The sequence below is a fragment of the Electrophorus electricus genome, chromosome 20 (assembly GCF_013358815.1).
Source record: "Electrophorus electricus isolate fEleEle1 chromosome 20, fEleEle1.pri, whole genome shotgun sequence".
Taxonomy (NCBI): domain Eukaryota; kingdom Metazoa; phylum Chordata; class Actinopteri; order Gymnotiformes; family Gymnotidae; genus Electrophorus; species Electrophorus electricus.
Window position 1 is genome coordinate 3,501,517 of NC_049554.1, and position 26,141 is coordinate 3,527,657.

The 26,141-nt window shown below is 42.8% G+C and overlaps 2 protein-coding genes across 5 annotated transcripts; both read left to right on the plus strand.

Annotated features, from left to right (window-relative positions):
• Positions 1–307: 307 nt before the first annotated feature.
• Positions 308–14,019, plus strand: kdm5ba (lysine (K)-specific demethylase 5Ba). 3 transcript variants are annotated; one of them, XM_035520339.1, is made up of 28 exons: positions 308–425; positions 1,534–1,722; positions 3,212–3,289; positions 3,595–3,717; positions 3,828–3,998; positions 4,756–4,884; positions 5,000–5,093; positions 5,224–5,297; positions 5,486–5,644; positions 6,058–6,177; positions 6,279–6,437; positions 6,868–7,049; positions 7,292–7,454; positions 7,567–7,686; positions 7,769–7,963; positions 8,209–8,390; positions 8,546–8,670; positions 8,924–9,074; positions 9,307–9,421; positions 9,636–9,991; positions 10,564–10,702; positions 10,802–10,981; positions 11,122–11,274; positions 11,392–11,805; positions 11,911–12,001; positions 12,104–12,354; positions 12,465–12,734; positions 13,033–14,019. In XM_035520339.1, the coding sequence occupies exons 2-28, from the start codon at positions 1,555–1,557 to the stop codon at positions 13,162–13,164; spliced, it is 4,494 nt and encodes a 1,497-aa protein (XP_035376232.1). In that variant the 5' UTR covers positions 308–425; positions 1,534–1,554; the 3' UTR covers positions 13,165–14,019. The 3 variants fall into 3 exon arrangements, with proteins under 3 accessions (XP_035376232.1, XP_035376234.1, XP_035376233.1); XM_035520341.1 differs by having other exon boundaries at positions 1,561–1,722; XM_035520340.1 differs by lacking the exon at positions 308–425 and having other exon boundaries at positions 1,398–1,722.
• Positions 14,020–14,143: 124 nt separating this feature from the next.
• Positions 14,144–25,832, plus strand: ipo9 (importin 9). Of its 2 annotated transcripts, none has more exons than XM_027012445.2 (24): positions 14,144–14,375; positions 16,141–16,202; positions 16,317–16,403; positions 16,559–16,760; positions 17,307–17,395; positions 17,545–17,631; positions 17,734–17,853; positions 17,952–18,052; positions 18,421–18,479; positions 18,597–18,748; positions 18,857–18,955; positions 19,063–19,169; positions 19,837–19,976; positions 20,135–20,297; positions 20,452–20,678; positions 20,800–20,951; positions 21,042–21,170; positions 21,487–21,762; positions 22,143–22,309; positions 22,408–22,541; positions 22,630–22,749; positions 23,109–23,216; positions 24,857–24,933; positions 25,051–25,832. In XM_027012445.2, the coding sequence occupies exons 1-24, from the start codon at positions 14,210–14,212 to the stop codon at positions 25,159–25,161; spliced, it is 3,135 nt and encodes a 1,044-aa protein (XP_026868246.1). In that variant the 5' UTR covers positions 14,144–14,209; the 3' UTR covers positions 25,162–25,832. The 2 variants fall into 2 exon arrangements, with proteins under 2 accessions (XP_026868246.1, XP_026868247.1); XM_027012446.2 differs by having other exon boundaries at positions 14,145–14,375; positions 20,803–20,951.
• The last annotated feature ends 309 nt before the right edge of the window (positions 25,833–26,141 follow it).

A 26,141-nucleotide genomic window follows, 5' to 3' on the forward strand; every position in this document is an offset into this window, starting at 1 on the left:
TGAACTTTGATAAATAAACTGGTGAATAAGAATTTGAGATGGTAGGTTGTATTTCCATATGTATGAATGTGTGCTGCAAAAATTAAATAGTAAATGAAGAATTAACATATTTTCTCTAATGTGTTTTTGTAAGGGGGTTATTACGAACTTAGCTTAGTTATGCGACAACGTGTGCAGTGATAAACAGGGCTCGCAAACATTCCTGTTTTAGCCCATTAGGATTTTCTAGGCCTGGTCACTAATAGGACAGTAGTCTTGTGTCACGGCTGGGCGACGCTGCTTCCGAGCTGACGTGTGGTACGTGCTAACAGATACGGTGTGCATGGAATGATGCAGTGATGGCTGTTTCCTCGGTGGACATGCGTGTTATGAAGTGCTGCTAATATACACCGTAGATTGAGTTGAGGCGTTTTTACCACACCTGGGTAAGCTGTTATACTTACTCTCTGCCGATATGCATTGTACTGCAGAGTTTTGTATCTCGTTCCAAATTCATGTCGTGCAAGTGACGGTGCAAACCAACGTCGTAGCTCGCAATGTTGAGGCGAATTTTGCGAGATGAAAATTCTTTTTTTTCCCATTATATCAAATCGATGCTTTAGAAAGATCAGTAATCGTGTCGAACACGTATTACCGAAGGTGATACATTAACTAATTTCATAAGATATCCACCGGGACGACATTCAACAACAGCATCTACTTCCGTAGAAGTAGATGACTTGAACGAGTCCATTTAAAGAAGTAGTTCCGGTCGCCATGTACCTCGCGATTGTACTACATCAATCCGCGCTAGTCAGTTCTGTAATGTACTTTGCTTGCTGTTCCTACCTAAAAAAGCAAGATATAGGCTACTCTCTTATATATAAAATGAAGCACAAATAAATGCCTTTATATAAAACACAACAGGTTTTACAACACAACAGGTTTTACAATGTTGCTAGGTGTAATTTTCAACAGAAGGTTTGATTCTCGTGTAATAGCCTAATACCATTTTCATCAATTGCAAGAATTATTGTAAGTGGTTTGTGGATGAACAGGATAATTTTACTGAAATGTGAAATTATTTTATAATAAATGTTGGAATGTATTTTAACATCTTATTTTACATTCACATTATAGCTGCTGTTTTGGCTTCGGGTGGGGGGGGGGTGGAATAAGTTTACTAAAATAATTCTGATCGGTGGTCTCTTTATGGCTGTGTTTAAATCGATTATAATTATATGCATATGTGCATGTCAGTACTTCTTTATGAAATATTAGAGTACTTTTATATACTACACTACGTGTAAGCAGGAAGGCCTATGCTGCCATAAAATGGAAACTGAAAAACCTTAGTCAAAGTAAAGCGATGGTCTCTACTTTTTTAAGCGGAACAAGACAAGATACTCGAACGTCAACAGTCCCTTCGTGTGTACGTTTCCAAAGTGGATGAGGATGTTAATTGTCGGAGTTCAGGTGTAATCATTCTCTATTATGAAACAGTTACAAAAGTAATTAGTAAATTATCTTGAACTTTAAAACGATTTATTGCAGTTTCTACATGTCATCATTTGGATGCAGTTCCCCAGAATGACCCAACCTCGACCCAACGAGTTTATTCCACCACCGGAGTGCCCTGTCTTTGAGCCCAGTTGGGAAGAATTTGCCGACCCATTCGTGTTTATCAACAAAATACGGCCCATTGCAGAAAATACTGGCATCTGTAAGATACGACCGCCACAGGTAAGTCCTAACTGGCGTGTTCTTGACCTGACGACATCGAAACATTAGTAAATGCACGAGTTTCCCATTGATTGTCCCTCACAGCGAAGTCCGAAACACTTTGTAAAGGCAGGTTTTCAACATGGCGGATTGCGGCTCTGGTCGAGATAGCCAGCTAGCTAACGGCGTGTGCGCGTGCTTCGAGCTGCTCGGCTGCATGTGCACAAATAGTTACTGCGATATTACTTTTTAGTGGAGAGACGGTCGATCCCAGGATTTTGAAGAACTTCAAGGAATTTCCACCGTCTGTTGACTAGCCAGTATTTTTGGCTGGATGTTATACCATACAGTACAAATAGTGATTGTTATTGTCTAGCTACACGAATGTACATGGGGCATCCACCCAAACAGGAACAAGCTAAACACTGAGTTGTTCTGTAATTCTAATCGAAGGCCACCCTATATTGATGCAACACAAATTGGATTTCAAATACTTTTTTATTTTACAACTTTTTCACCTTTTGATCACATCCTGTAATTTTTTTTTTATTTAAATGTGTCTTGTAGAATTCACTCCACCCAACTTCATAGCCTTTTATTTGAAGGCAGCGTCACATTTGCCATGTTTTTACTTCTCTCTTCCCAAACGGTGGGGATTCTTGACAAGAGTAGCGTTATTTGTTCATCGACTCTTGAACCAGTAATATTAAGTGGCCAATTTTTGGTTATGAATAACGCAGTTAAAACATGGCTACATGCCCAGAATTTTGCATTTCTACTGGGAAATTGACTTCTTCATTTTTAAGAACGAAAAAATGTATATAAATACTATAGTTTCAAGGGGTGTAAACGAGAATACATTGTAGGCCTGACCGTGTGCAGTGTGTTTAAAAAAAGTGGTAGCTCGTCAAAAGCTGTTGTCCTCCATGTTGTGTAAAAGGCTGTGTTTATTTGCATGGAACTTGCCATTTGGCTATTTCCAGTTCATTGAACACGAAATGTGTTTGTGGTGAAACGATGCATATGTGAAATTTGTACTTCTCTTGGCGTACGACTATGCGTTTAATACGTTTACGTATTACAAGGAAGCGACATATTGGGTAATTTCATTTCAAGGCCAGTTATTATTAGTAACTAAAATGTCTCAGCGCAGAAATAAAATTCCAGCATAGTATCTATTATTCATGTTTAATTCTTTTCTGGTGCGGTAGTTCACATTGTAATAACTAGCCATATCCTGTTAATACTGTTGATGATGGATTTTATTAATATCTTATTGCTCTTTTGCTAAGGAGTCACGTATTGTAGATGTCTGTAGGATATCTCAGGCATCCAGGTATACAATATTTGCTAGAATTATTGCAGATATCTAATGATGCATGCATAACTTGGCTAGTATGATTTTAATTATGCCTAAGTATTGAAAATGAGAAAGTGGGTGTAATGTAAATTCAGGCTATTTGAGGAGAGTGACACAATAGACTCAGCATGTCGTGGTTTAATTCTTTAGGGATGGCAACCACCATTTGCTTGTGATGTGGACAGACTGCATTTCACTCCACGAATACAGAGACTCAATGAACTAGAGGTATGTAGTCCATCAGGCCCTCTCTTTGTAAGCACACTCTTCCACATGCTTTCCAATGGATAGCACCAGTTACAGTTAAATGCAAACTTTATAGTGGACAGCATTAGGTCCATTTGTTACAGCAGACTTCTAAACCTCATACTTGTTATTAATGAGATGTCTTTAGGAAAGGGGAAAGGTTTTAGTGCTGGGTCATGATGACCCAGCACTGCTCACTCGCTGAGCAGAAATTAAAATGGTGAGGGGGGGATGGATAAGCAGAAATAAACTTGGTCTGTTTTTGTTAAATTTATCTTGTTTCTCAGGCTCAAACCAGAGTGAAGCTCAACTTTCTAGACCAGATTGCCAAGTTTTGGGAGCTGCAGGGCTGTACACTAAAAATCCCTCATGTGGAGCGCAGGTCTCTAGACCTGTACCAGCTCTACAAGGTGCAGTGTTATAGCATGGTTCCCCACAGCATTACCTCCAGTCATCTTGTGCATCCTTCATACTGAGTTTGCCTGAATGAAATGGTTGGTTTTCTTGGCGTTCTTTGCAGCTGGTGACAGAGGAGGGTGGCTTTGACATAGTCTGCAGAGAGCGCAAATGGACCCAAATTTCTCTCAAGATGGGCTTTGCACCTGGCAAGGCCATTGGTTCTCACCTGCGAGCCCACTATGAAAGGATTCTCTACCCTTACTCCCTGTTCCAGACAGGAGCCAACCTTCCGGTAAGGCTGTTGGAGCCCAGCTTCCCCGACCCCCCACAAAAAGTTTCCTTCCCCTTTTTTGGTCTCTCACATTCCCCCTCCCTTAATCACATACATGCATGCGTGTTACTCTTATATATCTCGTGTGCTATGTGTACCTTGCAAGATTTCATAGATTGATGTTTGTACACTCTATTTTGCTGGTGAATAAATTCAGTTAGAGGCAGCTGTGTTTCTTTTTTCTGTTCAAGACCCCACCTGTGAGCATTGGAGCAGAAAAGCTGTCCCAGTTTATCTGAAGCAATGTGGTTCTTCTGCACCTACTTAGTTTCAACCAACTTGTAATCAGATGATATAGTGCATGGCATCTCATAAAGGATTGAGTGTTGCCATGTAACATGTTGATATCAAGTGTACCAAGTTGAAATGAATGACATTCTGTATAAACAGGGTACATATGAATAGTGGCGGTGTGTTTTTGTGGGTTGTGCGCGCCCCCCCCCCCCCATAATTTAGTCAGTGCAGTTGTCCACCCACTGCGCTCTTTGTCCATATTTATGTAATGCGTTCCAGGCTCCAGTCTTATTGGGTTGTACTCTTACCTCAGTTTCCTTTGCTGTCATGTTGTGCTATGAATGAATACTGCACACTTTTTTTTTTTTTTTTTTTTTTTTTTTTTTTTTTTTTAGAAACTGAAACTAATTTTTGGTAATGACCAGAGATTACCAGTTAATTTGATGTCTTAAACTTTTTTTTTTTCCCTCCTTTCCTTCACCAGAACTCCCAGAAGCCCACTCTTACCAATGACACCAAAGATAAGGAGTATAAGTCTCATGACTTGCCCCAGCGGCAGTCAGTACAGCCTGCAGAAACCTCAACCATTGCTCGCAGAGCCAAGCGCACAGAGGTAAAGGTTCCTTGGAGGCTCCGTGCAGCCCAAAGACTGCCACTGGCTTGTATGTTGTGTCTCAGGACATGTACTGGCTGCTTCAGTGACCTGCTTTGCTCTTTGTCTTCATCAGGGCCGCTGCTCTAAGACTGAGCATGCAGAACAGTGTGAGAGCAGGCCCAACCTGAGGAGGAGAATGGGCTCGTATGTGGCCAAACCTGAGCCTGGTAAGTGGTGTGTGTTTTTTGTGTTTTTTAAAAAAATTAAATAAAATCACCTGTGTCCACACAACTCCCTGTGCTGGTGTTTTTGTTTATGATAAAATGTTTCTAAAAAAGCTTGATGCATTTGTTTCAGTAAACATTCCAGTCCAGGTAAAACAAGAGCTCATCGAACCATCTGGATTGATAGTTGAGTATGAGAAATCAAAGGTCAGTAACAAGGCTGAAGTCTGTTTCTAACATTTGTTGCAGACTAGCTTTATTACTGCAGTGGAACATCTCCAGTATTTCTGCAATGTTTCCATATATTCACAATACATTCATCCTGACTGTATCATGCTTGTGATGCATTCAGAGTATTATACTGTACTGTGGGATGTCTAATTTTGTGTGGGCAGGTGGAGCAGTACATATGTTTGGTGTGTGGTGGAGGAGGTGATGAAGACAGGCTGCTCCTCTGTGATGGGTGTGATGACAGTTATCACACCTTTTGTCTGATCCCACCCCTACCTGAAGTCCCTAAAGGGGACTGGAGATGCCCCAAGTGCCTGGCACAGGTGGGTACTCATCACTGCCACTGACTGGAGCCACAATACCCTTTTATACCATGAAAGCAAAGGTGTGTGTGTGTGTGTGTGTGTGTGTGTGGTTTTTTGTTTTTTTGTTCCCCCCCCCCTCTTTTTAATATATAACCCAAACCTTTTGGGGACATTAGCAGGCTGTACTTTACTTTCCATTTTACTGTATTTTTCACATCTGCTGTTCACTTTTTTTAGGATAAATGCAGTTTTTGCTTTCCTTGGTAATGCTGTGGACCCTTTTGACTCATAACATTTCACACTAAGAGCTGAAATAAGCCAATCATCTTGGAGTTCATTGCCTATCTCTGGATGTAAGGATGTGGTTGGTGTTCAGTGAAATAACTGAATTCTGTTTTGTGAATATGTGCGTTTGTTTCTGTTTCTCTCAGGAGTATGGCAAGCCTCAGGTTGCATTTGGTTTTGAGCAGGCCTCCAGAAACTACACTCTCCGCTCTTTTGGAGACATGGCAGACTCCTTCAAATCCGACTATTTCAATATGCCTGTTCATGTAGGCTATTTTTCCTTCTATGTATACTCCATCAATAAAATTTAGTTCTGTTATGTTATGCTGGTCAAGAATATCATTTTGACTTTTGTGTGTTCCCTCAGATGGTCCCTACAGAGCTGGTTGAGAAGGAGTTCTGGCGTTTGGTCAGTACCATTGAAGAGGACGTCACAGTAGAGTATGGTGCAGACATTGCTTCAAAGGACTTTGGCAGTGGCTTCCCTGTCAAGAATGGCACCTTCAGAGTGGCACCTGATGAGGAGGTACACTCTGTTCCCTGTCTATACCAGTGTACAACAGATTCTCTCATTTACACCTTACTGTGTCCAACTGTAAAATGCTCTACATACACTAATATGACCTCACCTCAATTGAATTCTGTCTTACTGGAACAAGTTTTTAAAAACACTACACACTCTTCTTTGGCAACCATAGCCTTCTTTTAACAAGTTACATTGTTGCACTGAAAAAGGGTTTAACATTTGCATATTTTATCACATCACTGGTTTTATAAAAGCAGTAAGCTACAGGAGGCTGGGTTAGAGCCTGCTTTTACTCTACTTTCCATCACACCTAACAGCATCTCTAAATTACAGTAAAATTATGGCTTCACACTAAAGAAGGCAGGCCGAAATGTTTGCCCTGTGATGTGCTGGGTTTTTGTCATGGCCGGTCTCCCTTCTGTGTGTGCAGCATTACCTCAGCAGTGGGTGGAACCTGAACAACATGCCTGTGTTGGACGCCTCTGTGTTGACTCACATCACAGCTGACATATGTGGCATGAAGCTGCCATGGCTTTATGTAGGCATGTGCTTCTCCTCTTTCTGCTGGCACATTGAGGATCACTGGAGCTACTCTGTTAACTATCTCCACTGGTGAGACTCTCCCACTCTCCAGAGCATGTGCTAAACAAATATGGAGGAATCAAACAGCGTCACATGGCGCAATACAGTTGACTAGTTGTTCAGAAAACTTTGCCTTGTGCCATTAGTTCACAATTTGGCATAATTTGAGGCTGAAATAACCTGTGAGAATGTATTGTTGAAAAACCAGAAACCACAAAAGCATAAAATGTATTTAATGTCAGTCGTTTGTGTGTGTGTGTGTGTGTGTGTAGGGGAGAGCCAAAGACATGGTATGGTGCTCCTGGCTATGCAGCAGAACAGTTGGAGGCAGTGATGAAGAAACTGGCTCCTGAGCTCTTTGAGTCACAGCCAGATCTGCTTCACCAGCTGGTCACCATCATGAACCCCAATCTCCTAATGGAGCATGGAGTCCCAGTGAGCAAACCATACAGCTAACATGGGCTTCATCACAATACAGGTGTATTTTGAATGCAAGAAGCCTTTGCTTGTGAAATTCATTTTGAAGGTGCCTTTTTGTTCCTTTCAGATTTATCGCACTAACCAGTGTGCGGGCGAGTTTGTCATCACCTTCCCCAGAGCCTATCACAGTGGGTTCAATCAGGGCTTCAACTTTGCAGAGGCTGTCAACTTCTGCACAGTGGACTGGGTAAACCACATGGCAGTGCCTTTATGCAACTCTATAAATCTCGACGACACTTGCTGACGTTCTGACGTTCCCTTTGTTCCAGATGCCTCTGGGTCGAGAGTGCGTGGAACATTACCGCTCTCTGCACAGATACTGCGTTTTCTCGCATGACGAGATGGTGTGTAATATGGTGTCCAAGGTGGAAAACCTGGAGTTGGAGCTGGCCTCTGCCATCCAGAAGGACATGGGCATTATGGTTCAGAAAGAGCAGGCGCTACGTGAGAGAGCCTATAAACTGGTGAGGGAGTCTTCGTCGGCTTTTCCTCATGCAGGCCCTGAAGCTCTGTGCACATCAGATACTGGTTAATAAATCAGTGGATATGGTTTGCCACCATGGTGCCAAGAAGCTTGAAAAACGAAAACGTGCCCATCTGTTACACCCTGTCATGATTGTTTCCTTTCCCTCCTCCATTTCTGTTTTTCTACACACTCGCCACTCTCCATCACTAATTGATCCCACGGTGGGTGTGCTCTTCTTCCCAGGGGGTGTGGCACTCCCAGCAGGTGGACTATGAAGACCAGCCAGATGAGGAGCGGCAGTGCACTAAGTGCAGGACCACCTGCTACCTGTCTGGCATCACCTGTCCCTGTAGTCCTGGCCAGCTGGTGTGCCTACACCACATCCAGGACCTGTGCTCCTGCTCCCCCAGCAACTACACCCTCAAGTGTGTGACTACACGTTTGCCTGTGGAGCACATTGGTGCCTGCAGTTTTTAATAAGAGAATTGGTGCACCTAACTGAAAATTGGTTACGTTTGTAAAAATCTATTTGAAAAGAGGTGATTTGACTTGCCTTTCTGTTTTCTTCATGGATTTGCAGCTATAAGTTCACCTTGGGCATGCTGAACCAGATGTTTACATCTGTGGCCTCACGTGCTGAGTCTTATGATGATTGGGCTTCGAAGGTTAACAAGATTCTGAAAGCTAACCAAGACAACAAAAGTGGTGGGTTATAAACATTATAAAACCAGGGTCTCTTGTTTCTGGCGATTTTCATTCTGATAATTTGTCTTAAGATAATGCTTAATAAAGCATGATCATTTTTCAATAAATGCTTTGCGTCTATTGCTTAATTTATTTTCTGAACTTTTAGCACTTGTATAATTGGAGCTGCTTCATTTTATTAAGTGAATCAAAATGATCTGCTACAAAGCTAAGGTGGAGGTAGTTGGTGATTCTTGCCTTCCTTTGTTCTCAGACTTGGAGGAACTGCGAGGGCTGATTGGGGAGGCAGAAAAGAAGGCATACCCCGATACAGACCTGCTGCGGCATTTGCGCCAGATCATCCAGGATGCAGAGAAGAGTGCCTCGATGGCCCAGCAGCTGCTCAATGGCAAGAGACAGACCAGGTAGCTTTTCTACTCACCTCTGTGTGTACAGTGAATTACAACACCTTTTTAAAGATGGAGACCTACATACTTGCCTTGTCTGGGCACTGTAGTCTTAGGTTTTATATTACAGTACCTTGGCTGTTATGGGGTTGTGTGGTTGTTTTGTTTTTTGTTCTTCCTTTTTCTTTTCTTAAGGTGGTTCCTGGAAGTGTGATGCTGAGTATACTGGTGACTAACTATTTTTGTTTAGGTATCGCAGCGGTGGAGGGAAGTCTCAGAACCAGCTCACTGTGGAGGAACTGAGGTCATTTGTCCAGCAGCTCTATGACCTGCCCTGCAGTATCAGACAGGCCCCTTTCCTCAAGGTACTGGACCACATCACTTGCTTTCAATAGTATGAATATTCATGAGGCCTAAAAAAGAAGTTGGCATAAAGAACGAAGCATTAATAATAATATTATTATTATTATTATTATTATTATTATTATTATTATTATTATTATTATTTTCTCATTCTGTTTGACTCTCATGGCCATGGTGACATTCACGCAATGACCCTCCCACATTCCCTTCGCTCAGGCACTGCTGAGCCGCGTCGAGCACTTCCAGCAGCGAAGCGCCGATCTCCTAGCTGAGGACATGCCCGGCTCCTCGGCCCTGCAGGGCCTGCTGGACGAGGGCTCAGGCCTGGACGTGGAGCTGCCAGAGCTGAGCGTACTGCGGCAGAGGCTGGAGCAAGCACGCTGGGTGGAGGCAGTGCAGCAGGCCAGTGAGCAGCCAGCCAGCCTCAGCCTGGACTGCATGAGGAGACTGATTGACCAGGGTGTGGGTTTGGCTCCGCACGCCTGCGTGGAGAGGACCATGGCCCGTCTGCAAGAGCTGCTCACTGTGTGTGAGCACTGGGAGGAGAAGGCCCATAACATGCTGACTGCCAGGTACGATTGCATGGCTTAGCATCACATTCTAGTTTGATGCTTTGTGGCCTGGGTGCGAGATGCCAGTTCTGAAATGGTCATACTGCACTGTACACACTGACTGATGGGTTTGCATAGAGAGCGAGGAATTTTACTTGTAAATGAGTAGCATTTCCTTTTTTACTTGTCAATAACAACAGTATGTACAATACCAACATGAAGGCTAAAAAAAAAAACAACCTAAAAACATGCATTGATGAGATGAAATGTGCTTTGCTAGCACTTACAATTGAGAGTTGCTTCCTGGCAGATTAACTGAATCAACACATGTCATGGGAGAGTACACCCGCACGCTCCACTCTACTGGGGGAAGAGTATGTCTGTATACAACATGCAGACACAGCTCTCCCCCGCCACACACACACACATTCAGAGCTTGGTACATAATGAAGCATCATTTAAAACAGATGGAAATAAAGAATGTCTATACACGCACCATAATGCATACTGAGTACTGGAATATTACTAAGTTCTGGATTCTGTATCAGTAATGAGTGTTTGTTGATTTTACGTTGGATATCCATCCTTTCCAGACCTCGGCACGATGTGGAGACCCTGGAGTCAGCTGTGCTGGAAGTGAACAGTATTCATGCTTACCTGCCTAACTGTCTGCAACTCAAAGACTCTGTCAACAGAGCCAAAGAGTGGCTACAGGAAGCAGATGCCCTTCAGGTGAAAGGCCTGCCAACTGCTGCGTCAACACATTGCGAACCTGAAATTAATGTTGGCTATTTTATTCTTTTGTAATTAATCGTGTGTGCGTGCGTGCAGCTCGGGGGTCGTGTACCTGTGCTGGCCAGTCTGACTGATTTGGTCTCAAAAGCCAAGAGCATCCCGGTCCTGTTGGAGCCCCTGGCACGACTGGAGAGCCTGGTGTCAGAGGTGCAGACCTGGAAGGAGGGCGCAGCTAGAACATTCTTGCTGAAAAACTCTTCCCTCTCCCTCCTGGAGGTATTTTAAACATGGATGATAATGGTTTGGTGTATTTTATCATTTACATTCATAAAGAATATATTGCAATTGCCAGTTGTATGTAGGAATGTGGAGGAATCGGAATAAACTGTTAATTGTTTCACTGTTTTGACTTCAAGGTCCTGTGCCCCAGATGTGAGGCAGGATCTCAGAAATCGAAGTCGAAAAGGGTGAAAGACGTCTCACCAACTGGCAAAAAGCCAATTGTAAGACTGGACTGCATCAATGATGTGGAGAGAGCTCTCTCTGAGAGCAAAGACACAGCCTCAGCAGTATGTCCCACCTATTTTTTTTTTCCCCCACAAAGATAAATTTAAATTGCTGTAATGCATGATGAACCTCATGGTTTCTCAGCCATGTAGATTAACCCTTGGATCCACTTTCAACAGATGGCCACTCTTAGTGAGGTGCGTCTGAAGGAGTTGGAAAGCCTGTCAAGCCTGAGGACCACGAACGAGGCAAAGTTTCAGCCTATGCCCAGTGGTTCCGTCCCTACAGTGTGTCTGTGTCATACGGTGCCGGCAGGCCCCATGCTCCAGTGCGAGCTGTGCCGTGATGCTTACCACAGCGGCTGCGTGCCTGGCGCCACGGAGGTGCAGGCGGGGCATCCGTGGCTGTGCCCACTCTGCACGCGGTCCGAGAAGCCGCCTTTGGATAAGGTCCTGCCCCTGCTCGCTTCTCTGCAGCGTATCCGGGTGCGGCTCCCAGAGGGTGACGCGCTGCGTTACGTGATCGAGAGGACAGTGCGTTGGCAACATAGGGTGCAACAGGTCTCGCCTGTTACCCAACAGTTTTGTGGAAAAGTAAGCTTTCTCAGTTTCTGTATTTTAAATAAAGTAATTAAATGCTTTATTAAGGCATATTGCGGTTTGTGTTACTTTCAAAATTTTCTTGTGACTAACCTGTAGTTAAGACCTGTGTCTGGAATGACTTCATCTCTAACCCTGGAAGGGAGCAATGGCTCCTTCTACATGCAACATCCATGCATTCCTCTCAGTGGTAAGTGGAGAATTTCATATCTTCATGTAAAGGACTTTATGCAAATGTGATCTCTGCTGACTTGTCTGAATGTGTTTTGGTTTGTGTGGCTTTGCATCTCAGGTCTGAGTTCGGAGCTGGAGGATCTGCTGGTGGAGGGCCTCCTGCTGCAGGTGACATTGCCCGAGCTGCAGCAGCTGTACCAGGGCTTCCTAAACCAGCTCTCCCCCTCCCATCACTCACTACAGAGCAGTGAGCATGACCACCAGTACCACATCGCTCAGGACAGGAGCCCACCCTACAGAACCACCATCCCCAAGAGCCCGTCCCCCAAGAGCCCGTCCCCCAAGAGCCCACCCCACAGCAAAGCCCAGGTTAGAGCACCATGGACCCCCCCCCCCATGCTAACCTGTAGAATAAACAGGTGTAAAGTACTAGGAGGTGTTCATGTAAAAAGGTAATATGTTGTACAATGTCACTCTAGGATGTAGTGATGGAGTTGCAAAAGGAGACCGAGAAGCTGGAAAAGAACCCCAAGAGACGCTTGGAGAAGGAAAACTCTGACGAGCAGGACAAGGACAAAGTCAAGAAACCCAAGAAAAAGAAGCCCAGAATGATCAAGGAAAGAAGGTGTGAGGAGAAAAGAACCACCTCTCCTTCCAACTCGCTTTCAGACCCATCCTACTCTGAGGATTCAGAAGAGGACTGGTCTGTGTGCTCAGCAGAGCGATGTCAGCAGCCAGAGGGAAATGAGGTCAGTTTGGAGTGCTCCCTTACATCCAGGGGTACCGTAGTGGGGGTGGGGGCCTGTGACTGACAGGGACCTAAAAAATTATTAGATTATTTGGTGGTGGAGCCCAATCGGACAATTTCATGCAGTCCAGAATCTGTCGGTGCCTCTGCTTTATGCCTTTATCTGACTGGTTCATCTTTTGTGGTTTGGAATAGTTCACATGACCTTGACACTCAGTATGATCATTGCTTGCTCTTTAGCTTTCCTAGGTTGTAACATAATGCCTTTTTTTTTTTTTTTTCTCCCCCCCCCCTCGCAGGTAAACTGGGTCCAGTGTGATGGCAGCTGTAATCAGTGGTTCCACCAGATTTGCGTGGGTGTGTCTGCTGAGCAGGCTGAGAATGAGGACTACATCTGTATCAACTGCTCAACAAACTATTTCACACAATGAGGACCAAACAGAAATGCTTTGGATAGTTAAGACTTTTGAGTTTTGCACATGAGTTATAGCATCAAGTATGCACCAGATCCCTTTCCCTGGCCCCCAGCAGTTCTGGTCTGTCCTCCCTGTTGCTCTGGTGCTATGTTCTTCTTAATAGGACTGTTATCTGGAAACATTAAGACTCTTATCACCTCTTTCTGGTATTTTTACATTTCCTCCTATAAACTTACTTTCTCTTGTCTAGAGGACATGACACAGAGATGTACCTCAGGTGTTTCCATCCCATAAATACAAGGTAGGGGGTGTCTGCTCCCCCAAATGTAAAGTGGGGTCTGTTTTTCAGAAGCCCTGATATCATCTAACATGAACTAATCAGATTTTGGGGCTGTTTTTTCACCAAATTACATTAATTGGACTAAACAAAATGGTCTGCATTTATATTTTGGAACCCTGCTTTGGTACATGTGTCTAATCTGTTATTTATTTATCCCAGCAAAAACAAAGCTGGTTACCCTGATTTTCTGTAGCTTGAGATCTGCTCTGATCTGTAGCTTCTTGCATTAGCGCTGGTTGTACAGAATCCTGATGTAGGTTGTCTGAGTGATGTAGCAGAGAGAAGTGAAATATACTTTGTGATGTATGCCGTTTCTTTAAAAAAAAAGCTATAATGTTAATTCAGTTGTGGAATAAAATGGTTTGTTCTCGCTGATCATAAGTTCAAGAAGGTGATGGCATGGAAGATCTTATTTTGAAATTACCCATTAATTCGTTGTTTTATTTTGGTGTGATTAACATGAACGTGACAAATTAAACTTGTACAAACCATTAAACGTGGTTAAAAATGGCGTCAGGACCACAACGGCACTATCGATAAGTTCTCGTTATTTGACCACCGCTGCTGAAGGTGGCGCCACGTGTCCGGACGATGAAAAAGGTGGAAACACTTCGTCATAACAAAGCTCCTCCCCTCTCGTGCATTGGCGCGCGGTGCTCCGGTGGACCGTTTTGACTGCTCCCGGTGCTCCCACATCCACGGCGAGGCTGGGGGAAAAACATGGCGGGTATGAGTGCGTCGGGTCCCGGCACGGTGTCGGTCGCTGGGCCTGTGCAGCAGGGTCTTAAAGAGGCCTTGATTGAAACGCTGACGGCGATCCTCTCCCCGGTCCAAGAAGTGCGCGCCGCTGCTGAGGAACAAGTCAAAGTGCTGGAGGTGACTGAAGGTAGGCGCGCGTCATCTTACTGGCCGAGTTTAGCTGCCACCACCACGACTGTTTTCACCATCGCGGAACCACTGGCTTGCTTGGAGATGTGTTGGCGGTCGGTAAATTTACTGCGTCGTTTATAAGGACGTGTGTGGGTTTTTTTTTGTTTGGGTCCCTTTAAGTTTCTAAACAGTGATCGTCTGAAGGTGGCTAGAGTTGGACATCTCGTTAGCTAGGCTAGCTAACCAGGTAACCTAGCAACCTAGCTCCTGTCGAGAAGTGAGGGTGCGAATAAGATAAGCTATTTTAGCTAGTGCCAGCTAACTACAAACCGCTCTCACACCAAACAAATAAGTTATTGTTCATGATGTTGACTCGTCTGTATCTAACACATACTAGCCAGAGAGTTTACTTGGTTATCTAGGATATGTAAGCTCGTTTGTAAAGGTCTTGTCACATAAGATCTTGAGCCGACGATTTTTTTTCTGTCTCGCTAACTTGGCTAGCTATCGTAGATTAACAGGATGCTGCTACAAATGAAACTGGTAATGCAACCTCTGTCGTGACGTTTAAGGTATTACTATTTTTTGTTTAAAAAATGACAGCTACCCTAGCTTTACTTTTAAAAACCGAAACTAGAGAGTAGTTTAGCTAACTAGCTAGGGACTTTCCGATTTGGTGTTTTTTGTTTTATTATATAGCTAGCTAGATAGGTTAGCTAACACCAAGTTAGCTAGCTAGCTATGTAAAAATAGTTATAGTTTTAATTACTGACGGCATAATTTCAACTCATCGGATTTTTCTTTCGCACCATGGAAAGATTTTCTGCCCGCCTTGTTGCATCCAAGTGGCTGGACATTTTTTACATGTTATTCAGCAAAGCGCCCCCAGCTGCTTCACAATGACGCCAAGAGACCGCATCGTCGTCTCAGTTCAGCAGTACCGCTTCATGACACTTCTGACTGTTCTAAGAATATAGTTCATTTGTGTTTAGTTTCTGCCCAACGTGCAGTTTTACTTTTACTGAGGCTATCTTAAGTCATCTTTTAATTTAGTTTACTTCTCATTTGGCCCATAAACTATTCACTGTAGTTCTTTAGTTACAGGTGGGGAAATGGCACTGTTTGATATACGTCTTTTATGGTCCTAACACTCTTATATGGTATTTGCATGATGAAACCTCTTCAGGCACTGTGTGCTTGACTAATTAATAACCTCCTCCACTCATTCTAATGTTCCACCTTCCTCCTTATTTTTATTCTGTGTTATTTTTTTATTTAGCTACATATTTTGTTCCTAATGGGAAGAGCCCTTTTGGAGTTTTGGTGATATTAAGTACCCAGTCTTTGATGACACTAACTGGTGCTTGTAGTGTTATTTGTTAACTGTACAAGGTGACATTCAGTGCTGTTGATCTGCTATGGAGTTATTTATGGAGCTGATGGGGCTGATTTTCAGGATATACTGTAGCAGTCATGGCCTCTGTCTCGCTCTGAGCTGTTGTGTGCTGGGTGTCAGCAGTAATATTTTGTCTCTTGGAGATGAGTGCTGACACAGTGAGACATGACACCTCTATTTCATGGGCTCCTACATATTTTGTCCATGCCTTTCCTCAAGCTCACAGATTTGCAGTGATTTTAAAAGCATAAAGATTTAGGATAACTATCCAACATGTGGTGTTACTGTTCATAAGCTTGTGCATTCTTTAATAAAGGTTGCAAGGGCAAAATGGATTTTTAGATGCGTTGCAGTTCTGTTTTAAATTTATGTTTCTTCTCCACAGAATTCGGAGTTCATCTTGCAGAGCTCACTGTTGATCCCCAGGGAGCGCTTGCTATTCGCCAGGTAAGGGGCTAATTCAGTCATTTTTGGTTTGTGTGATTTTGTTGGTTTATATATTGTGGTTGATTATTTTAAAATTTTTAAAATGAATTTGATGCCCCTTTTCGTTCACTGCAGCTTGCATCTGTCATCCTGAAGCAGTATGTTGAGACCCACTGGTGTGCTCAGTCAGAGAAGTTTAGACCTCCAGAGACCACTGAAAGGGTGAGATGGGGGGTGTGTGCGAGTGTGCATGTACCTGTGTGTGTTTTGGCTCAGCAGAACAGAGCAGCATCCTTATCAGTCTCCCACGTCCAGCAGTTTTGACATTTGCTCTTTTTGGCAATGTTTTTCACTCTTTTCTGTTTGCCGTCACCCAGGCCAAGGCAGCTATACGTGAGCTGCTCCCTGGGGGGCTGCGGGAGGCCATCAGTAAGGTGCGCTCTAGTGTGGCCTATGCCGTGTCTGCCATCGCTCACTGGGACTGGCCCGAAGCCTGGCCACAGCTCTTCACAGTCCTCATGGACATGCTGGTCAGTGGTGACGTCAACGCTGTGCACGGAGCCATGAGGGTGCTCACAGGTATTAACCCCTCTAAGTCTGTGGCAGATCTTAACTAAGAGATGGACAATATTGGATAACTGTGGAAATGCTCCCAAACTGAGGCCGTTGTTGCACTTTATTACATTTTGTTAAATAATTACAAAATACATTTTAATTTCTGAAAAGCATGCATCACCAGATATATTTCAGAAGTTTTATGCAGTGATTGAACACACATAAGAAACTTTTGATATTTATGCTGTAAATCAAGTGCAAAAATGTATAAAAATAGAATCTAGTCTCTTATCGGGGTAGGGGCTGTTCTTCACTGAAATATGTTTCTCTGCAAAGTTTGGGAGCACTGCTGTTTTTTTTTTTAAAGCAGCAGCAACAAAAAAAAGTAGAACAAATTCTAATTTGAAGATGCAATAGAATATAACTTTAAAAATGTATTTCAAATACAAAGAAAATGTTTATTTCGGATATTTAAAAATATAAATTTTGAAGACAGCACAGGTTTATCTTTACATTGTATGGAATGTATCGAAGGTGGTAATCTTAATTTAAACTAAATGTGTTCCATAGAGTTTACTCGAGAAGTGACAGACACCCAGATGCCACTTGTTGCACCCGTCATTTTGCCAGAGATGTACAAAATCTTTACTATGGCAGAGGTACTGTTTTTGTTTTTTTTTACTGAGCCTGTTTCAGATTGTTTGTTTAAATTTGTGGGCCTTTTAGAGTCTCTGTTAATAACTTGTAATTACTTACTAATAGGTCTTCTTGATATGTGCAAAGTAATCATGTGCCTGTTTGGTTTTAGGTTTATAGCATTCGCACCCGTTCTCGAGCAGTTGAGATCTTTACAACTTGTGCCAACCTCATCTGTGCAATTGAGGTGTTTGAAAAGGTGAGCTGCTTGTATAAAAAGAGTCAGCTGTGGTTGGTGAGGCAGTTGTGGCATCAGTACTGCTGGACAATGTGTTGAAGGCTCTGGCTTGCTCTTTTCCAGGGTGCTGCCAAAGCCCTAATTTTTCCTGTGGTGGAGCAGTTCACTGAAGCGTTTGTGCAGGCACTGCAGATGCCAGACGGACCCACTTCTGACAGCGGCCTCAAGATGGAAGTTCTCAAAGTAAGGGACTGTTGGGGTTTTTTTACTGTATGGCTGTGTTGTAGACCATTGTTTAAGGCAATTTGTTTGATTGCTTTTAGCTTCCTTTCTCCTGATAGGCAGTGACGGCCCTGGTGAAGAACTTCCCTAAACCCATGGTGTCATCCATGCAGCAGATTTTGCCCATAGTATGGAACACACTGACAGAAAGTGCTTCTTTATATCCTTTCATGTTTATTCTCTGTAAGGGTGAAATGGAATAAACTAAAATATAATGATTGTTTATTAATTTCCTTCATCCTTTTAGTAAGCTCGCTTTCTTTTGGTAAATCAGAGCAGCTCTGTATCCTTCTAGATTTACACAAGTACATAGTTATCTAGAGCAGAGTATGTTGTCTAGATAAGTGTGTCCCAGTTCAGTCACCACTGACCACATGGCTTTGCTCTCCTCCTCCACCCAGGTATTCAGTGTTCTTCACTGCTTGTTTCAGAATTGGTAGAGGACAGGATTAGGAAACACTGATCTAGAGAATTAATTAGTTAATTTAATCCTATTAATGGACACTTTTCTTAACTAAGTGATTTTACTTATGTGAGAACAGAAGTCAACTACACTGAAGAAGTAGATGATCCTGTTGATTCTGATGGTCTGTGGCTATTTTTAAGCCTAATTTCATTCCTCTCTGAGATCATAACCACAATGAGAGGTCACTGAATCCACAGCAGTACACACTCTCTACTGATCATTGTGGTTTTCTATGCAGGGGAAGTCCTTGGTTTTGAAAACCTTGTCTTCAGCATCTTTGAGTTTGTCCACACACTGCTGGATAACAACAAGTTTAAGAGCACAGTAAAGAAAGCACTTCCAGAACTAATCTATTACATCATCCTCTATATGCAGATTACAGAGGATCAGGTATGCTTAGTCTTGTGTGGCTCTTTGTGCTTCTGCATCTATGGTTGCTTTGCTGTAGCTTTTGTCTTTTGGTTTATCATTTAAAAGCATTGTCTTCTCACCATTTAGATTAAAGTGTGGACAGCCAACCCTCAGCAGTTTGTTGAGGACGAAGATGATGACACCTTTTCTTATTCTGTCCGAATATCAGCACAAGATTTGTTGCTGGTAAAGACAATTTCATGTCATCAACTGTATTCTAATGGGTTGGGAGCTTGATCAAGCTGTTCATTTAGTCTTGTGCTTCATGTTTGCTGCTGTTCCCTCCATGCCAGGTGGTGGCAGCAGAGTTCCAGAACGAGAGTGCTGCCGCTTTAGCTGCAGCTGCCACCAGACACCTTCAGGAAGCGGAGCAGGAAAAAAATGCTGGCTCTGAGCATTGGTGCGTCACACACAAGCTCAAGAAGTTCTCCTGTTTACATTATCTAATTTCTAACACAGTTGATCCATAACAGCCATTTAATGTGTACATTGTATGTTTGAGACAGTTATGAGAAATACCAATAGTAGCATATATATATATATATATATATATATATATATATATATATATATATATATATATATATATATATATATATGCTAATGTGTGGAATTTATGGTACTTGTGCACAATTAGTATTTTAGATTTTAAAGGAGTTATTTTTGAAGAGTTGTTTTAAAGATATTTTAAAGAGAGCTTTCAGTACAGTAGACCAATTTTTAAAACCAAAGTTAAAATCTCTGCAGATACTGTACCTTCCAAGAGCCATTGACTCAGGCCATTCCCTGTAATTCTATATATGAAACAGAAACAAAATATCTGTTCTACTGTGAAAATATCTTTTTAAAGGGACAATTAAATTGCCCACTTTATCAAGTCCAAAAATCCTGATTTTCCAGAATAAATAGTGTGGTTAACATGATCCAGCTGTTTAAACCCTTACCTGCACTTGCTTATGCACATAATGAATCATCAGCTTTGTGCTCTAAACATTTGAATGAATCTGAGTTGAAAGAAAGCGGTAAAGAGCTGCATGGTTTTCTGTCGCCCCTGTCATGAGTTACAGGTGGAAAGTCCACGAAGCCTGTATGCTGGCTCTGGGCTCAGTCAAGACCATCATCACGGAGAACGTCAAGAATGGCCGCGTGCACTTTGACATGCACGGATTCCTGGCCAACGTAATCCTTGCTGATCTCAATCTTGCAAGTAAACAAATCAATCTCCCTTTTTTTCATCCAAAACATGGTCAGAAATTAATATAATACTGAGCAGTTCTTTAAAGGTAGATCTCGGTCCAGGAATGTTCAGAAGTGCAGTGAATGAGGCTCTAGTAGCTGATTTGCACTCCATTGCCACGTTCTCAGCAGCGTCACCGTTCCTGCTGGGTCGAGCCCTCTGGGCAGCCAGCCGTTTCACTGCTGCCATGTCTCCCGAGCTCATCCAGCAGTTCCTGCAGGCCACAGTGAGCGGCCTGCACGAGAGCCAGCCTCCATCCGTCCGCATCTCTGCCGTGCGGGCCATTTGGGGGTGAGATCCATTCTTTTGTCCTCCATGCATGGGTCTGGTTTCCTGTTTGATCGAGAGTGCCTGTTTTTTGCTGTTTGTAAGCATTCTTTACAGACGTGTAAATGTTCAGCTGCACTTGGTAATCGAATAAACCTGAGATGCTTGTGTACCACAGGTACTGTGATCAGCTGAAGTTGTCAGAGAGCACCCACGTTCTGCAGCCTTACCTGCCCAGTATCTTAGAAGGCCTGGTGCAACTGGCCGCTCAGTTTAGTTCTGAGGTGCTTACCTTGGTAATGGAGACTCTGTGCATTGTGTGCACAGTGGACCCAGCTTTCACCACTAGTGCTGAGAACAAGATATGCCCCCTCACCATTGCCATCTTCCTCAAATACAGCAATGGTAAGCCATCCTGCCATTTACTCCCCTTCCTCCTCTCCTGTAGTTGTGGCTTTCTTCATGGTTCCAGTGTTCTAGGCTTCCTTAAATAAACATGCCTGGTTCTGTCCTGTTCTTCATATTGGAGACCCTGTGGTGGCGTCCTTGGCCCAGGACATCTTTAAGGAGCTGGCTCAGATTGAGGCCTGCCAGGGCCCCATGCAGATGCGGCTCATCCCTACACTCGTGAGCATCATGCAGGCACCGACAGACAAGATTCCCTCAGGCCTTTGTGCTGTAAGGACCCTTGACTGCTGCATCTTAATCTCCTAACTAATTGTGCCAGTGTTCTTTTGAAAAGCGCTAATTGCTGTACTATCTGAACAGACAGCTATAGATATCCTGACCACAGTTGTTCGGAACACTAAGCCCCCTCTGTCTGAGGTGCTCGTGTGCCAGGCTTTCCCTGCTGTGGCCCAGTGTACCCTTCGCACTGATGACAACACCACAATGCAGGTAAGTGGCTGTGGGATTACGCAGCTCAAAAGGGGCTTACTAGATCAGGCAACAGCAGCTGCTGGGATAATTTGTAATCATAATGGTGGTAGATTTAGTAAGCAAGAACATTTGTGGTTTTAATGAATTGGTTCATTGTTTTCAACCTAGATGTTATTAGAACAGTTGTAAACATTTCGAATTGTGCATAGCACAGCTTGGCTGATAACTCACCAGTCCTGGGTTTTCAAAAGAGGAAATCTGTTCTTTAGAGACACTTGAACTTTCATATGGGGAAATCTCACACCCTGACTTTTTTTTTTTTTTGCTTTCCCAGAACGGAGGTGAGTGTTTGCGGGCATACGTGTCTGTGGCCCTGGAGCAGGTGGGCCAGTGGCAGGACGAACATGGCCACAGCGGTCTGTGGTATGTCATGCAGGTGGTCAGTCAACTCCTAGACCCACGCACATCCGAATTCACTGCCGCCTTCGTGGGCCGCCTGGTGTCCACGCTGATCACCCGGGCGGGTACGCAGCTGGGCGACCAGCTGGACCAGGTGTTGCGTGCTATTCTCAGCAAGATGCAGCAAGCTGAAACGCTCAGTGTCATGCAGGTAGGATCCCATCCTCTTTCCTAAAGAAGTTTAGAATTCATTATAATTTCTTTTAAACATAAGTGATTCAGGCTTGTATTTCTTGGTTGCTTTGGAGCTAAGCTTTTATTTTCAAAGTCTCAAAAATGTAAATTTCTACACTATTACTTTTTTTCCCTTGTGTTTAATGATTTATACATCGTATATTTCATATCGCATGTTTGAGAGAATGTAAATGTACAGTCAATAGAATAATGTAGAAGGTACAGAAATAATAGAACATAGAATGTAGCCCCCCCCACACACAGTTTCACTGCAGCCAGCTTCGTAGTGCCCGAGTCATGTTGTCCCACTCATCTCACACTCATGACCCTGTTTTTCACTCTTATCTTCCCCTGCAGTCTCTCATCATGGTGTTTGCTCACCTGGTCCACTCTCAGCTGGAGCCTCTGCTGGAGTTCCTGTCCAGTCTTCCTGGTCCTACTGGGAAACCTGCTCTGGAGTTTGTCATGACTGAATGGATGAGCCGCCAGCATCTTTTCTATGGGCAGTATGAAGGCAAAGTCAGGTGTGAGCTTGTAACCTCTCTTACCATCTGTCTACAATAGAGAATAAATCACAAGGCACTGAGTCATTGTTCTCTGACATAATTTCCTTTGTCTGCAGTGCTATAGCTTTGTGTAAACTCCTTCAACATGGTCTTAACACCAACGATAAACGCCTACAAGATATCGTAGTGAAAGGAGAGGAAATCTTTAACCCAGATGAAGGAATTCGTACACGGTCCAAATCTGCCAAGAGTAAGCATGCACTTGATGGTTGCATCATACCAGTACAGCTTCTAATGATCAGTCTTGGAAAATCTAACAGTAACTCTGTCTGGTTTAGACCCAGAACGGTGGACCAACATTCCTTTGCTGGTCAAGATATTTAAACTCATTGTTAATGAACTGTCATCTGTAGTGGAGGCCAATGCAAATCGAGCAACCCCTGCAGAATGGAGTCCAGGTGTAGTAGCCATATATGATTTTATATGCAATACATGTTGTAAATGTGCATGATGTGAGCTGTTAGTTTGTTTGCAGCTGCAATTGAAGATTCATTGGATGTTATGAATACTTTAATGTCCCCAAAGTCTGCTGCGCCCAGTGTAGGGATTTTCAGTTGTGTCCCATATTCATCCTATGAGAAATTGAAATTGTACTTAAACACTAAAATGTTACTGAAGTCTCTCATTTTTCACTTTAGTAGCTGAATGTTTGTGGGTATATGAGTGCAGTGGTCTCTGTGCTGGGGGTGTACACACATGATAACTTGGATTATTTGAAATTGGCTCAGCTCTAAACCTTTTGAGCTGTATGTTTCAGATTCAGTAAGAATGTGGGAAGATCAGGAAGAGGAAGAGGAAGGGGAGGAGGAGGATGAAGGACTAGAAGGGCAGCTCCTTTCTGACCTCATATCCTCTAACAAATATGGTGAGACTGCCCATGCAGAAGCCCTTCACTCTTGTTATAGACCTTTTTTCATGTGGTGTGAGGAATCCAAAGTATTATGTGCTAGCTTGGCTGCTATTGGTCTTGTGCCTCCTCTCTGCATTCCATTCTCCACTCAGTCTTTACAAACTGAAAAGGCTGACCTCAGATCAGCGCAGAAGAGCAGTGCATCTGAGCTGCCCCAACCCAGCACTGATGATGTCATTTACTCAAGGCTGAAAAACAATTGCAGCAATGGAGTTGAACCACTAGAGGTCAAAGCAAGCCAGATTTACTGCTAATATATCAAGTTCATTAAATTATCTTCTGTGGAACTGCAGAGTTACTGTGTGGATATTTCCAGTAATCTTGTTTGGCCAAAAGATTTTAATGTTTTAAAATTTTGCTTGATGTGTCATAAAAAAAACAATGATAATTCCCAGAGGTCTGTCTTTAGCAGTAATAAACCTACTATTTAAACAATAATAGAAGCACCCTACACTGAGGTGGTCCACTGGTGGGTGGGTCGTTAATGTTCTCTCCAAAGGAACTCTATAAGCCCCTACAGCAGATCGAATCCTGAGGTACATGAAAGAATAAGTATTCTTTTGCAGGACTTGAGACGTATTCTCTTCCTGGTATTTTACTATTTCAAGTCCTGAAAAGAGCAGATGTTTGACAAATATGCCTTTAAGAGCATGTTGTTGTAAGGGGGAATGTGAATGGTTTAGATCCCATGAGTAAAACCTTTTGCCAAAGGTGAGCGAACTTTAAAAAAAAAAAAAAGAATTGGGAAATGTAAATATCTGTGCACTCTGATGCCTTATTTATTTAGATTTTTCAATATTGTAATCTACTCCACTATTCCGTCTCTGTTTAAACATGTTTGTTAGACCAGTCTCGCATTATAGCGTCACCTCGTGTCATTTGCATAAGTTGTGCTTGATTGCAGGTAATGTGTGTGTGTGTGTGTGTGTGTGTGTGTGTGTGTGTGTGTGTGTGTGTGTGGGTTTTTTTTTTTTCTTCCCTCATTTCCACATAAGCTCAATATAGTTGAATGCACTGTGACTTCAGACCCATTCCTCATTCATGTAGATGATGGCGAGGAGTATTGTGTTATACCCTTTATTGTTCTTGAGCACGCTTTTCTACCTTATTTATGTAAATGTAAATAATTATGGTAGCACGGTAGGTGTTTGTTTTTGTTTTTTTTACCAAATCCTTTGAACATTACTAACTACAGAGCAAATATTAAGCCAATGCAGTAATGCCATTATATGCCCATTAATTTGCAGGTAAGAAATTATATATTCTGCAAATGCAACTTTGCCCTAAAAATAGACTGCTTGTGTAACATTATGTGCAAAATCCTGGACACAGCACTCAAGATAAAATCACAAAGGTTTTGGAAACAATAAAAGTAATCAAATGTTTTTGCAGCTCTTTGCCAGAACTCCGGTACAAGAGGGTAGGCTAAACATTCGCTCGTTAGAGAAGATTTTGAGTTTGTTAGTCTACAAATATGAGTTAATGGCAGTGATGGACAAAATATCAGGTAAATTCTTAAATACTCCCATGAGCTCACGCTGATTTAATGTTATTTTTAAAATCTCTTTTTATATTGTATTTGTATGTTGTCTTAGATGATGATTACTATGAAGATGATGATGAAGATGACCCAGATGCCTTAAAGGATCCTATATATCAAATTGACCTCCAGGTAATCTGTTCACTGATCATCTGTAATATAAGAACCAAGTTATTTTTGTTCGTGTCTCATTCGTACATCCTGCTGCCGGTGCTCCTGTTTACATGTCATCCTCTTCTTTCTTCTCAGGCCTACCTGACAGACTTCCTCACCCAATTTGCCCAGCAGCCGTGCTACACCATGTTCTCTGGCCATCTCAATGACTCTGAGAGAAGAGTCTTGCAGTCCATCAGTCTCTAGGATGGCTTCTCCGCGTTATCAGCTCTCAAACTGTCCTTGTCCCAGTGTTCACCACTCACTTGTATGATTCTAAATCCGAGGACTAGAGTGGCCTTGGAAAGCCTTTTTGGCTGGCACTTACAAACCCTGAGCCCAGTGCAAGACTTCGCAAAGACAATGACCGTGTTGACACATCCTGGCCAATGGGCTGCTGAAGGACACACTGGAAGAGTATTGCAGAAAGAGAGGGAGTGCTTTAGCCGGTCCTTTTGACCCCAGAAAACTGGAATGGTAGTGGAAATGATAACAGGATATAAATTCCAGTAGTGAAACCTTGGGCATAGTAAAAGTGGTTAGAAATGGGTCAAGAGGTTCTTTTCAAAGGAACCAATATCACTATAGATTATGTTTAAGAAGTGTCAGCTGGTGTCCATTTGTAATATTCTCACTTTACCAATTCATGGTGGTCTGAAAATCTTTCTGTAAAGGAAGGCATACAATTTTTGGAAGATGAACTTTGACAAGTTGGAAATTTTGCCAGCTTATGTTTATGGCTGTGCAATGTGGGTGGATAAGAGGGAGTCACAGTGTTGCCATGGTGATATACAGCCTACTAGTGTTCTTATACCCACTGGATTTGGGGGATGATTTTTCAAAATAAAAGGCCAATTAAGGTCTCATTTTCAATTTTAGTCTTGCCCTATTGGTGGTTTTAACGAGTATAGATTGAGTGTCTTAGTTCGGGAGACGGTATTAAACAACTAGTGTACCCTTTGCCATGTATTGAGGTAAATTTTTGTAAATTGTAATTCGTCAATTATTTATTAATATGAACAGATGTACAGCAATGTTAGTTGACGTGCCTGGAGCAAGTCAAGTAACGTTCGTATGCTTTTAGATTTTGACAAACCATTTATCAAAAAATCAGAAAAGCTGAGGCATGGCATTTTTCTGGGAATATTAGTTATACTACGTAATTCAAAATTTTACTTAAATGTTAA